This window comes from Pristiophorus japonicus, chromosome 1, assembly GCF_044704955.1.
Source record: "Pristiophorus japonicus isolate sPriJap1 chromosome 1, sPriJap1.hap1, whole genome shotgun sequence".
Lineage (NCBI taxonomy): Eukaryota > Metazoa > Chordata > Chondrichthyes > Pristiophoridae > Pristiophorus > Pristiophorus japonicus.
In genome coordinates this window covers 477,607,186-477,619,992 of record NC_091977.1, presented here as the reverse complement: position 1 = coordinate 477,619,992, position 12,807 = coordinate 477,607,186, and the positions used below count along the sequence as shown (strand labels likewise).

Here is a 12,807-nt window from a genome sequence, read left to right as displayed (position 1 = left end):
GCTTTCACATCCTTCCTAAAGTGTGGTGCTCAGATTTAGACACAATTCTCCAGTTGGGGCCGAATCAGTGTTTTATATAAGTTCATAATAAATTCCACACTTTTCAACTCTATACCTCTATTCATGAAGCCCAGCATCCTGTAAGCTTTTTAAACTGTTTTCTCAACCTGCCCTGCTAGCTTTAACGATTTGTGCACATATATCCCTAGGTCTCAGTTCATGCACCCGCTTTAGGATTGTACCCTTTATTTTATATTTACTCTCCTCGTTCTTTCTACCAAATTGCATCACTTTTCTGCGTTAAATTTTATCCGCCACATGATGACCCATTTCACCGGCTTGTCTATATCTTCCTGAAGTCTATCACTCTCCTCACTGTTCACTATACTTCCAAGTTTTGTCATCTTCAAATTTTGAAATTGTGCCCTGCACACCCACATCCAAGTCATTAATATATATTAAGAAAAGCAGCATGCATACCTTCCTCCAGTCCGTAAAACAACTGTTCACCACTACTGCCTGTTTCCTATCACTTAGCCAATTTCGTATCCAGGCTTCCACTGTCCGTTATTCCATTGGCTTCAATTTTGCTGGCAAACCTATTATGTGACACTGTGTCGAATGCCTTTTGGAAATCCATGTGCACTACATCAACCACATTGCCCTCATCAAAAAAACTCGATCAAGTTGGTTAAACATGATTTGCCTGTCACAAATCCATGCTGGCTTTCCTTAATTAATCCACCCCTATCCAAGTGACTGTACATTTTGTCCTTGATTACTGTTTCTAAAAGCTTACCCACTACCGAGGTTAAACTGACTGGCCTGTAGTTGCTCGGTTTATCATTACACCCTTTCTTGAACAATGGTGTAACATTTGCAATTCTCCAGTCCTCTGGTATCACCCCAGTGTCTATGGAGGATTGGAATATTATGACCCAGTACCTCTGCGATTTCCGCCCTCCATTCCTTTGGCATCCTAGGATGCATCCTAACCGATCCTGGTGATTTATCTATTTTAAGTGCAGATGTTTCCTTTTTATGTTCTTATGTTATGTTTCAGGTCTATGATCTAACGAAAAATCATTGATCTGAAACGGTAACTCTGTTTCTCTCTCCACAGTTTCTGACTGACCTGCTGAGTATTCCCGGCATTTTCTGTTATTTTGGATTTACAGCATCCGCAGTATTTTGCTTTTGTGTTGAAGGTCATGGATTTCACATGAGGCTGCTGCCCTTTTCCTTCTGTGTATCTGGCTCCCAGCTCCAAACTTTTGTCAATCTCTAGCTCAAGTCAACCCATCGGAGCAGCTTTTTAAAATCCTGAGGCCTGAGAAATTCCAAAAGCTGAAGCAGGCAGTCCAACGAACTTGACGTTTACAAGAGCACAAATAGAAAATAATTGCTTGGTGCGAGATGACTGGATAATGGAAGCTCATGGAGTGTCTGGCTTACTGGATAAAAGTATTGCCTTGTGTATTCAGCCAAATAGATCAGAAAAGGCCCAGGTTTGATTTCTCAACTGTGTGGAGTTGGTTGATCTCAATGTTGGTCAGAACTGCAATGAGTATGCTACAATTCCTCTACTTTCTCCTGGGCTTTGGGATAAGGGATGGGAAAGTAGGGGGGTTCCTGATTCTGCTGTCTGTCCATTACATCCTGACTGGATTGGACTTGGACATGGTGCCTGACATGTTTCAGTAGGCTGCCACTCACTTCAGGCTCAAGTGAATAGTAATCATTTGGGCAAGATACCTGTGGAGCTGTCCCCCAACAAGAGAAGAGTACGGTAGACAAGATTATGGTATAGGATTACCAACACACACAGCTCGAGTTGAAATTAATTTTAAATTCAAGAAATCTGGAAACTTGTGGACTGGCACCAGAAAACAACAATGATGATTGTCATTAAAAACCCAACTGGTTCACTATTGACTTTCACGGAGGGAACCTGCCACTCCAATGTGCTCTGGCCCTACATGTAACGAGCCCCATACTGCGAGGTTGATTCTTAATGCCTTCAGGGCAACTGGGGATGTGCAATAAATATTGTTTTTTTCGGTGTCTGGAATGTCGCAAGGGTATATTGGAGTTAACACCTTCAGGAGCAACGACAGAAAACTGAGGAGAGATTAGTGCCGGAACAAGCCCCCCCCCCCATCTTAGTTTGTTCTGGCAAAAGCTGGAAGAACTCTAGCTGATCGTGATGCATATTATTCTTGAAGATTTATGCCTGCAGAGAAAGATCATTGTTGCAAAGTGATCTGACTTAACGTGACAAGATTCCAGTCTTGTTAGCAAAGGGAAAGTGAAGAGATCTTTATATCATCGAACATAAAAGTTTGCTCTCCAATTTAACAATTCAATTTGGCAAACTGCGACTTGAATTGCAGAGAAACAATATTGTTCGTCAACAGTGGGTTTAATCCTGGTGGCTTCCAATTAACAAACTGGAATCCACAGAAGTGACATGAAGTGACATAATAAACATATTTAAGGACAATTGATGGAGTGCACCACTCAGTTCTTCACTATTGCTTTCAAAACTGATGGTCAGATGCAATCTTGGCACAGATGTTCCATGTGAAGCCTTCTCCCCCTTTTAGTAATGACAGACCAGTCAAACTGCAGCATTTAAAGATATTTCAGCAGTGTTTTTAATGCAACTTTTTATTTTCATCTGTCGTTTCCCTTCTGCGGTATGAATGGGAATGAAGCAATTGGAGAACAATTACACACAATGTCAGCTCGAGCTGCTCCTTGGCAGCAATAAGCGACAGAAATCAAAGGTGGCTGAGGCAGACATGTGTGCAAGTATTTCTGGGGATTCAACTTGGCTGAGAGTTCTCCATTTGTGGAATAACTGACAAGTGTGCACTCTGGTTTGCAAATCTGGGTGATGCTGGCCACGCAAAAAAAGTGAGATGTACATTTATAATATCGCCTTTCATGACCACCGGGCGATCCTACGATAACGGTAGCATAGTGGTAATGTTATTGGACTAGTAATCCAGAGGCCACAACTAATAATCCAGAGTCAAGAATTCAAATCCCAGTGCCCATATCCCTTTTTAAAAATTGTTTTTATTATCTAAAGTGTTTTACAGCCAATGAAGTACTTTTGGAAGTGTAGTGTTTTTAGTGATATTGATTGAGGAATAGAAATAGGCTTTGTCACTGGGAATAATGCCCTGCTCATTTAGATTGTGCCCACTGTAGGATATTGTACTGTTAAGTTATTTCAATGGTCCAGTTTTAATGCCAGTTAATTTACCCTGTAATCTTGCACTTTTTTGGGGACCTTAACGGCCTTGGGACAGGCACATGCGATGTGTTTTTTTAAAGTTCTAGTTCTGCACAGAATGGTGTATTTTTTTTGAAATGCAGGATTTCAGCTGTTTTTTCCTTCACAGTGGTGATTATAATTGCAAAGAAGCTTTGAGCAGTGGGCTTGCTCCATTCAAAGTGGTGTAAGTGATTGAAGAAGCTTTGTTATGGGTAGAGTTAGGCAGATAATGAGATTGTGAAGTGGGACACTACTTCAGAGGCCATTTTTCCTCTGAATAGGTGCCTTTCAATTTGTTCCAATGACGGTGCTGAATAATGCATGTGTTTACTGAAGAAATTCTCCTGAGATTAATTGTTGTTTCTACACAGTTCTGTTCGGCCATGGGGATGCTGCTTTGGGACCAAACTGCATTTGTTGTGGCCGCATTAAACTGTAGGCACTGGTGAATGAAATCTGCCAATTTATTCAGTTACTTTTGTGTATCTGATTTAACTAATAGGTACCTAGGTTATTCTGTCGTGTTTTTATATCATCACTGAGGCTCTGATAAAATGGTAGTTGCATGCTGTTCAAAAGGTTTGTTGTGAGATGGGCTGCCGATTCCAGCAAGAGTCCTTTGGAAGAGAAGAGTTTTGTACTGCCGTTGGCAGATCTGGGACGCTACCAGAAGCATGAAAGTTTTATTATTTGTACTGGATACTCCCCAGAACTGCCAAGGGGTTCTGCAGCTGGCAAACCGCTATGGTCAATCTGCTTTGGAACCGATTGTTTGTGAAATTGTAATTTCTGATCTGCCCCTTTTCCCACCCCACACAACAAAATCCCCCTGAAATCCAGCAGCAATGTTCCCTGTAAGCTGTGCTTTGTTCTGTGCAGCATGTTTCTTTTCATACGTGCTCCCTTTAAATTTCTGCGTAAGCGCAGTGTTTACAATATAAAAGCTGGGGAGTGGCCTGCATGGGACCCTTCCCATTACTGCGCTGTGCAGGTTAGAGGGAACATTGCCCAGCAGTCATTCCTTGTTTTCCCAAGTGTTATTTAGACTTCCATAACCTGATGGTAACAAACTGATTTGAGTGATAACTAGTTGCTAACTTGGCCCTTTGCCCCTTTTATTTGGGTTTATCAGATTTTAAAATTTGCTATTGGTGCTATGTGGGCACAACTCAGCTGGACACCTTTCAAAAAATACATATTATTGGTGTTTGGGTTTCTTCCCAATCAGATCCAGCAAGACAATTCCCTCTGATAACTTGTCCTTCCTGCACAAGTGATGGGAAGCCCAGCATTGCTCTGTATTGATCTCTTCTGTTCAACTCCAGCAGTACCCTTGTGTACACTCCAGGGGTGGGGAATCCTGTAAGCCTTGTTGACTGCTAGCCTGTGCTTGAGCTCTCTGGGATTAAGTTAGTGCAGTGTGTCCTGTTGCGAAGACTGCACTCCTAATTTTGAATGTGAGGACTGGTAAACAGAAACTCCAGCTTTGTGTATTTCCTCGTACCTGTATCTCTGTTGGGAGTCTTTGGAGCAAAGTGATGGATTTCTGTGAACCAGTCAGCCAGATAAAATGATGAAATGATTTTTTGCCTTAATCAGCAAATCGATAACAAGCAAACATAGACTGAGGATTATCACTCGAGTCCTTACCAACTGCCACTAACTCCCTGTCTCCCAACACAATGAATTCAGAATCCATGCCGTTACTGGACCATACCATCACAATTTCCTCCAGCCCGGCATGCCTTATGGTCCTCTGACTGGCTTTCTGTGGATTCCCTTCCCATCACTCCTAATTTGGTGGAAGAGCCATCAACTGTCACAGTCTAAATGTTTGAACGTCACTTCCTAGGCCTGTCTGCCAGGCCTTTAAATTCCTCCTTAAAACATAGCTCTAGACTGAGCATTTTTCATCTCTTATCTATTCTAGTCCAACGCTTCTTTTGTTTGGTGGCTGCGGTCAGGAAGTAAGATGGATTGTATTTGCCAAACCTGAGTTCTTTGAGGAGGTAATAGATCCGGGGCAAATGTGGTGGAGATTTTCTAGACTGATATCAGGGATGGGGACTTCAGTTATGTGGAGCGACTGGAGAAGCTGGGGTTGTTGTTGTTCGATCAGAGAAGATTAAGATGAGATTTGATATCGTGAATAAGGAGAATCTGTTGCCGGTGGTAGAAGGGTTGGAAATCAGAGGACACCGATTTAAGGCAAAAGAACCTGAGCAGACACGGGGTAATTTTTTTTTACACAGCGAGTTGCTGTGATCTGAAATGCGCTGCCTGAAAGGGTGGTGAAAGTGATTCAATAGTAACATTCAAAAGAAAATTGGATAAATACTAGAAGGGAGGACATTTACAGGGCTATGGGGAAGGAGCAAGGAAGTGGGATTAATTGGATAGCCCTACCAATGAGTCAGCATAGGCATGATGGGTTGAATGGCATCCTTCTGTGCTATATCATTCTATGATTCTATAAAGTGTACATGAACTTTCAGAAAGCCTTTGACAAGGTACCACACAGGAATCTATTGGAGAAGATTGAAGGGTATGGAATTCAAGGAAGATTAACAAATTGCATCAAAATGTATACAAGTTCATGGTAAAACCATAGTTGGGAGTACTGTGCAGTTTTGGGCTCCATTTTATCGGAGGTTGAGGCAATACAGAGAAGACAGCAGAGATTCACTAAGATGCAGCCTGACACGAGGAAATCTAGAGAGAACGGAAGATTTGGAAAATTGGGACTTTTTTTGGGAAGAGATTGAGGTGATTTGATAGAGGTGTTTAAAATTATGACGAGAATGGACTTCAGAAGGCATCAATACTGTTTTCAGTGATTGAGAGATGAAGAACAAGTCGTGACTTTGACTAAATGCAAGAAATTCAGGTCCGAGAGCAGGCAAAACTCTTTGAGGATTGAGAGACTGGAATGCACCACCAGAGTCAGTGATGGGAGAAGAGACCATGTCAACATTTAAAAATAGGTTGGAGAGACGATTTTTACCTCTGGTGTTCCCCAAAGATCGATCCTTCCCCTCCTCCTCATTTCTCATCTGCATGCTGCTCCTCTGCAACATCATCCAATGAAACAGTGTGACGTACACTGATGATACCCAGCTCGACATGTTCTCCACCTCTCTCAAACCCTCCACTGTCTCTACTGTAAGACTGTTTGTTCGACATCCAGCACTGGATGACCAAAAACTTTCTCCTGTTAAATATCTAGAAGCCATTGGCTTCGGTCGACAACACAAAATTTGTTCCCTTGTCATCGATTTCATCCCTCTCACTGGCAGCTGTCTGAGGTTGACCCAGTCTGTTCACAATCTTCGTGTTATGTTTGATCATGAATTGAGCTTCCCATCTCACATCTGTGCCATCACAAAGATCATTCATTTCCACCTCGTATCATTGCCCGACTCCACGTCTGCCTCAGCTCATCTGCTGCTGAAACCCTTGGTAGTAATAGAAATTTATAACACGGAAGGAGGCCATTTCAGCCCATCGTGTCAGTGCCGGCTGACAAGCTATCTAGCCTAATTCCACATTCCAGCTCTTGTCCATAGCCTTGTAGGTTACGGCACTGGAAGTGCATATCCAAGTACCTTTTAAATATGGTGAGGGTTTCTGCTTTTACCTCCCTTTCAGGCAGTGAGTTCCAGACCCCCACTACCCTCTGGATGAAAAAAAATTCTCCTCAAATCCCCTTTAAACTTCCTACCACTTACTTTAAATCTATGCCCCCTGGTTGTTTACGCCTCTGCTGAGGGAAATAGGTCCCTTGCCTTTGTTACCTTCAGACTTGACGATTCCAACAATCTCCTGGCCAGCTTCTCGCATTCCACCCTTCTCGTCCTTGTTTTCATGGCCTCACCCCTTCCTATTTCTGTAATCTCCTCCAGCTCTGCAATCCTTTGAGATCTCTGCTTTCTTGAACATCCCCGATTTCAATCGCTCCACCCTTAGTAGCCGTGCCTTCAGCTGACTAGGTCCCCAGCTCTGGAATTGTCTCCCTGAATCTCTCATTCTTCCTTTAAGACCCTCCTTAAAACCTGCCTCTTCGACCAAGCTTTTTTCACCTGCCCTAATCTTGGCATGGTTCGGTGTCAGATTTTGTTTTTGACCACAGTCCTGTGAAGCGCTGTGGGACGTTTTACTACATTAAAGGCGCTATCTAAATGTAAGTTGTTGAAGGAAAGGGCAAGACTGATATGAGAGCAGGCTGGGAAAATGGTATGGGACTACTGCTTGTCCAAAGGGTAAACACCAACACGGACTGACTGGTTGGTAGCAATGCTCTCATTCCATGTTGTAAATTCTATGTGAAGAGCTTCATAACGATAGTTCTGAGTTTGCCTTTTATCATTTTGTCGCCGTGTGCCCTTATTCTGTCACAGTTTACCTTTTACATAGTGATTGCAGAGGTTGCAGGAGATCGGGATAAAACTACAACAAGGAAAATTAAATCTGCTACAAATTTCTGCCGTATTCATTACTGCAGGTAATTCATGCAGGTCATTATTCCCTTTGTAAAAATATGAGGGGTAATCAGTCCACAGCAGTCAGGATTGGCATTGTTTATTTTGGTACATGGCAAGTGAATTTCTCATAGCACAGTGTCACTTTTATCTTTTTCTGTGTTAGTGTCAGTGCCTGTCATCTGTGTCTGATTACAAATGAGACACCTTTGCACCAACACTGCTTCTGAGAGAACTGGCGAGACTTTGATTTTTTTTTAAAGCATATGTTCTGAAAACAGCAGAAGTAGTTGTACGGTATGTGTTGTATGGAAGATGAAGCACTGGCTTTCAAAGCCAAACGGGTTTATTTAACTTTCGAAGGAACAAAAGTACATGTATAAAGCCAAAGGTATTTTTGCCTTCATTGAGCAATGTTGAAATTACCTCATCTTTCCAAATTTGCTTTGTCTTTTGGTCCGACAGTTGTAGCAGATGAAAAGGACAAAGAGGAGAACAAGGAGAACATTGACGTCAATGGCAAAGACAAAGAGTTGGACGTTGGGAAGAAGAAGCTAGAACATCACATTGGTGAAGGGAACATAGTCACTGCTGCCGCAGCAGCTCTGGCCTCAGCTGCTACTAAGGCAAAGGTAACTTTTTTTTATTTAGCTGTCAAGTTTTTGTGTGATCAGAAGTCTGAAAGAAAGGATTTTCATTTACATCGTGTCTTTCAGGACATTCCAAAGTGCTTCACAGCTGATGTACTTTGTAAGTGCAGTCTCTGTGTAATGTAGGGAAACGTGGCAGCCAGTTAGCACACAGCAAGGTCCCACAAACATGAGAGAAATGGTCAGTGATGTTGATTGAGGTATCAATATTATCCAGGATACGGAGAACTCCCCTGCTGCTCTTCAAATAGTGCCATGGGATCTTTAACGCTAACCATGAAGTGAAAACAGGGCCTCAGTTTAATGTCTCACTTTAAAAAGAAAACATGACCTCTGAATGTGCAGCACTGCTCTGAAGTGGCAGCCTAGATTATGTGATCAAGTTTCTAGAGCACAGTTTGAACCTGCAGCCTTTTGACTGAGTTGAGAGGGTCAGCACTCAGTCATGGCCTTATACCAGAAGCCAAGTAATGGCTTCTGTTCAAAGGTTGTCTGTTCTTGCATAAAACATTTGCCTTTGTGACTAACATGCAGAGTTTGGGGCCCTCATCAAAACAGTATTCCAGTGTATGAGCATCCCGTTGGATTCACTTTCTTCACCTTGGAATTGGACAGTAAGTATCCGCAGTAAATAGATAGGGTTTGAGTGCCATGTGTTCACAGATCCTCATTTGACATCAATGGATGTCACTTTCCAGTCGGGATGCAAAATGATCAAGAATGGGAACATCTGGCTGTCGCCCCTTCCCCCCCACATTACCACACTATGTGTAATTGCCCAAAGAGACATTGGCGCTTATCCATCAATTTATAATAAGGCAAATTGCTTATGAGATTGTTCTACACCAGGTGTTCTCAACCAGTGTCCAGGACAAGCTTTCAGATGGTCTGCCAGTTGTTTTGTCCATCAGTTTACAGGGTAGACTGTTCATGGCATAAACATCAGCAGTCTCCCCTGTATATTTAGACAAGTGAAATAGTCTCAGCTATACATAGACTGCATGTGCAGATTCTTATTGGACACCATTTGATCGCTTGAACAAGTCTTCTTGCATGACACTGACTTTTACAACAGTGTATCTTTTTTTTGATCCAGCCATAATCGCTTCCATGTTTATAAACCACTCACCGCTGTTAACTATTAAATAAAATAGTGGAAGTTATAACTTTTATTGGGGATTAAAACCGGAGTTGGGGGTGGGGAAATGCACGAGTTAGTCTGGCATTCTGTGGGCCAAGGTAATGTGAGCCATCCTTGCAACCCTGTTCGTTCTCTTTGGGCAGAGTTGCCCTGTATCGGTTGGAAGCTGCTTGTGCATTTATTAAAATCAGTCAATGGCGAGTGTACACGTGCCACTTGGCCTTAGATGTGGGAGGGGGAGCGGGAAGTAAGAGACTTTCCAGTTTGGGCTTGCAGCAAGGCTATAATAATCGTGATCCGGTGTGACAATCCTTCAATAAATGCAATCTACAGGTTTTAAATGTACATTAAACTATGTTGAGGTTAAACCCATTGATCGAATGCATGTTAAAGGATGAAGAAGTAATCGAGGCATTGTCTGGCCTGGGCCTGTGTTCTAAGGTTCTGTTCAGTGGAGGAAGTAAATTACGGAATGTATAATCCTATCCACAGATCCACCACCACCCCCCATAAGATATTTTCTGTTCAGAAATCACTCTCTTCCTCGTACTTCAGACTCTGAGCTTTATACACATGGCCATGTGCTTCTCTGATGGACAGTTAGGCTTAATCTGGATGCTCATGACCTTTGAAATACCGTACCAATTTGTGATAGGATGGGAAGGAGAAAGAGCAGGGCTGCCTTTGTCACTAAAGTATTTATGCCGATGATGTTGGGTGGGTAAAGTCACTCGGGTCCCTGTTTATTTCTCCATTTTTCTCATATGCCATCCACCTCTGCCATTACTGGTGCTGTTAATTCAAGTCACTGACTTTCACCACATGTTGGGACTTGGTATCGAAATAAGAGGAAAGTTCTGATTCAGAAATGGAGGACGTGGACCTGGCAGTTTAGTGCAGTCTGACTGAGTGTTCACAGAAATGAGCCTGTAGTGAGCACTGCGCTTGTTGCTCATGGTTTATTTCCCGTTGAGCAAATGGTTGATGGGTGGAGCAGACCTTGAGTAGCAAATGGGCACATAATGTAAATTTAAGATAAAAACAGAAAATGCTGGAAATACTCATCAGGTCAGGCAGCATCTGTGGAGAGAGAAACTGTCAATGTTTCAGGTCAATGACCTTTCGTCACAACTGAAATGTTAACTTTCTCTCTCCGTAGATGCTGCCTGACTTGAGTGTTTCTAGCATTCTCTGTTTTTTATTTAAGATTTCCAGCTCTGAGTATTTTGCTTGTGTAAGTTTAGGACTTGATACATTCTTTCCGTTAGGTTTAATAGAGCTATTAATAACTAATTAACTTTTATACAGAAAAAATATTTGTGTTACAGGGGGTTCGCATTGTCACTTGGCTAAACTGCATGCGCAAGCCACCATACTAAAATGTACAACCTGTTAATACGAACAAATGAACAATGACGGACCGCTAAAGACCCTCTGGTCCAATGAGCTTGCCCCACACACTTACGATACCTTGTGTATCACAACATATACACTCCATCCACCTGAAGTCCTGCGAGAGGCCAAGAACCAAATATTTAAAACCTGGACCAATTTGGGGGGAAAAAATCTGTGAAATTCTTCTCCGACCCAATTTGGGGATTGAAACTTGTACAGATTGCTCTGATCCTGAATTTTCTGCAAGAGGTGATCTCCGCCCCAGCCAGAAACAACTCCAGCTCTCGCTTGAAGGAATTCAGCGAGTTTGCGTCCACCAAATGAGGTGGTGACCTGTTCCAGAGGTCCACTATTCTCTGGAAAAGAACCACTTCCTGACATCTAACCTAGATGTAGCCTTATACAACTTAAATTTGTGACCCCTGGTCCTGCCTAACCTATTTAATTGAAATAAACTGTCAGCTGGAACACAATCGATTCCCTTCATTGTCTTATTAACCTCAATTCGATAACCCCATTCCAAGTTTATGCTTCTATGAAGCAGAGTCCCAATTCTTTTAGCTTATCTTGGTAACGAAGATGCTTGAGACAGGAAATTGGTCTCGCGACTCTATTCTGCGCCTTCATATCATCCACCATGTAAGAGACCAAAGCTGGACACAGTATTGCAACTGCAGCCTGAGCACGGTCATGTACAAAGACAACAGAGGAGGACTAAGAGTTTAATTAAGAGGGGGAAAATAGAGTACGAGAGGAAGCTTGCAGGGAACATAAAAACTGACTGCAAAACCTTCTGTAACTATGTGAAGAGAAAAAGATAGTGAAGACAAACTTGGGTCCCTTGCAGTTGGATTCAGGTGAATTTATAATGGGGAACAAAGAAATTTCAGGCCAATTGAACAAATACTTCGGTTCTGTCTTCACGAGGGAAGACACAAATAACCTTCCAAATGTACTCTGACAGTGAGTCTCGTGCGGAGGAGGAACTGAAGGATATCCTTATTAGGCGGGAAATTGTGTTAGGGAAATTGACAGGATTGAAGGCCGATAAATCCCCTGGGCCTGATGGGCAGAATGCTTAAGGAAGTGGCCCTAGAAATAGTGGATGCATTGGTGATCATTTTCCAACATTCTATTGACTCTGGATCAGTTTGAACATTGCAATGGGATCTCTGCCACCTGAACAGACAGATGGGCCTCGTTGACCATCTTATCCAAAAGACGACACCTCTAACTATGCAGCATTGCCTTGGTACTGTGTTGAAGTGTCGGTTTCATTTATATCTGGGACTTGAACCCATGACTGTGACTCAGAAATGAAAGTTCGACTGTGATACCTTCTTACGACATCACTAAGAAGCACTACACAAGATGCCTCTTGCAGAAACCTGTCATCGTATAACTTTGCCACATGATCCTTTATTTGCATCAGTAGTTGCAGTACATTAGTCGCCCACTAGCGGGAGCTCTATTACAGTTCTCCATGAAGAAGTGAAGTAATAAAGTAATCATACATAACTTGTTATACAAAACAAGCGATATGGACTTATTTTTCCATATTTACAAATTAAACTTAATCACTGGTTTTCTGTATCGAAGAGGATACCTTTGTTCTTGAACAAAACTTTCCAAACTTGTTGTCGATCTTAGACTCATTCTAGACTGAGCCTGAGAAGAACTTTTCTCCAGGGGCACCCTTCGATCAACATTTGGACTCTCTACAACTTCAGACTGTTTGTCTGCCTGACTCGGACTCAGACTTAAATTCTGACTTTATCTTGGACTTCTTTCTGGTACATCTGATACAGGATTTTATGCTCTACTTGTAACAAAACTATGTGACTCATCAGAATTAAT

General features: G+C 42.3%; 1 protein-coding gene across 7 annotated transcripts in view; it reads left to right on the top strand.

The window, feature by feature from the left end:
* Positions 1–12,807, top strand: part of LOC139276526 (SWI/SNF complex subunit SMARCC1-like) — a 257,461-nt gene that overhangs the window by 177,424 nt on the left and 67,230 nt on the right. For all 7 annotated transcript variants that reach the window (XM_070894634.1, XM_070894638.1, XM_070894637.1 and 4 more), the window contains one exon: positions 8,230–8,396. In XM_070894634.1, the coding sequence (XP_070750735.1) occupies positions 8,230–8,396 (167 nt within the window). The remainder of the gene's footprint in view (positions 1–8,229; positions 8,397–12,807) is intronic.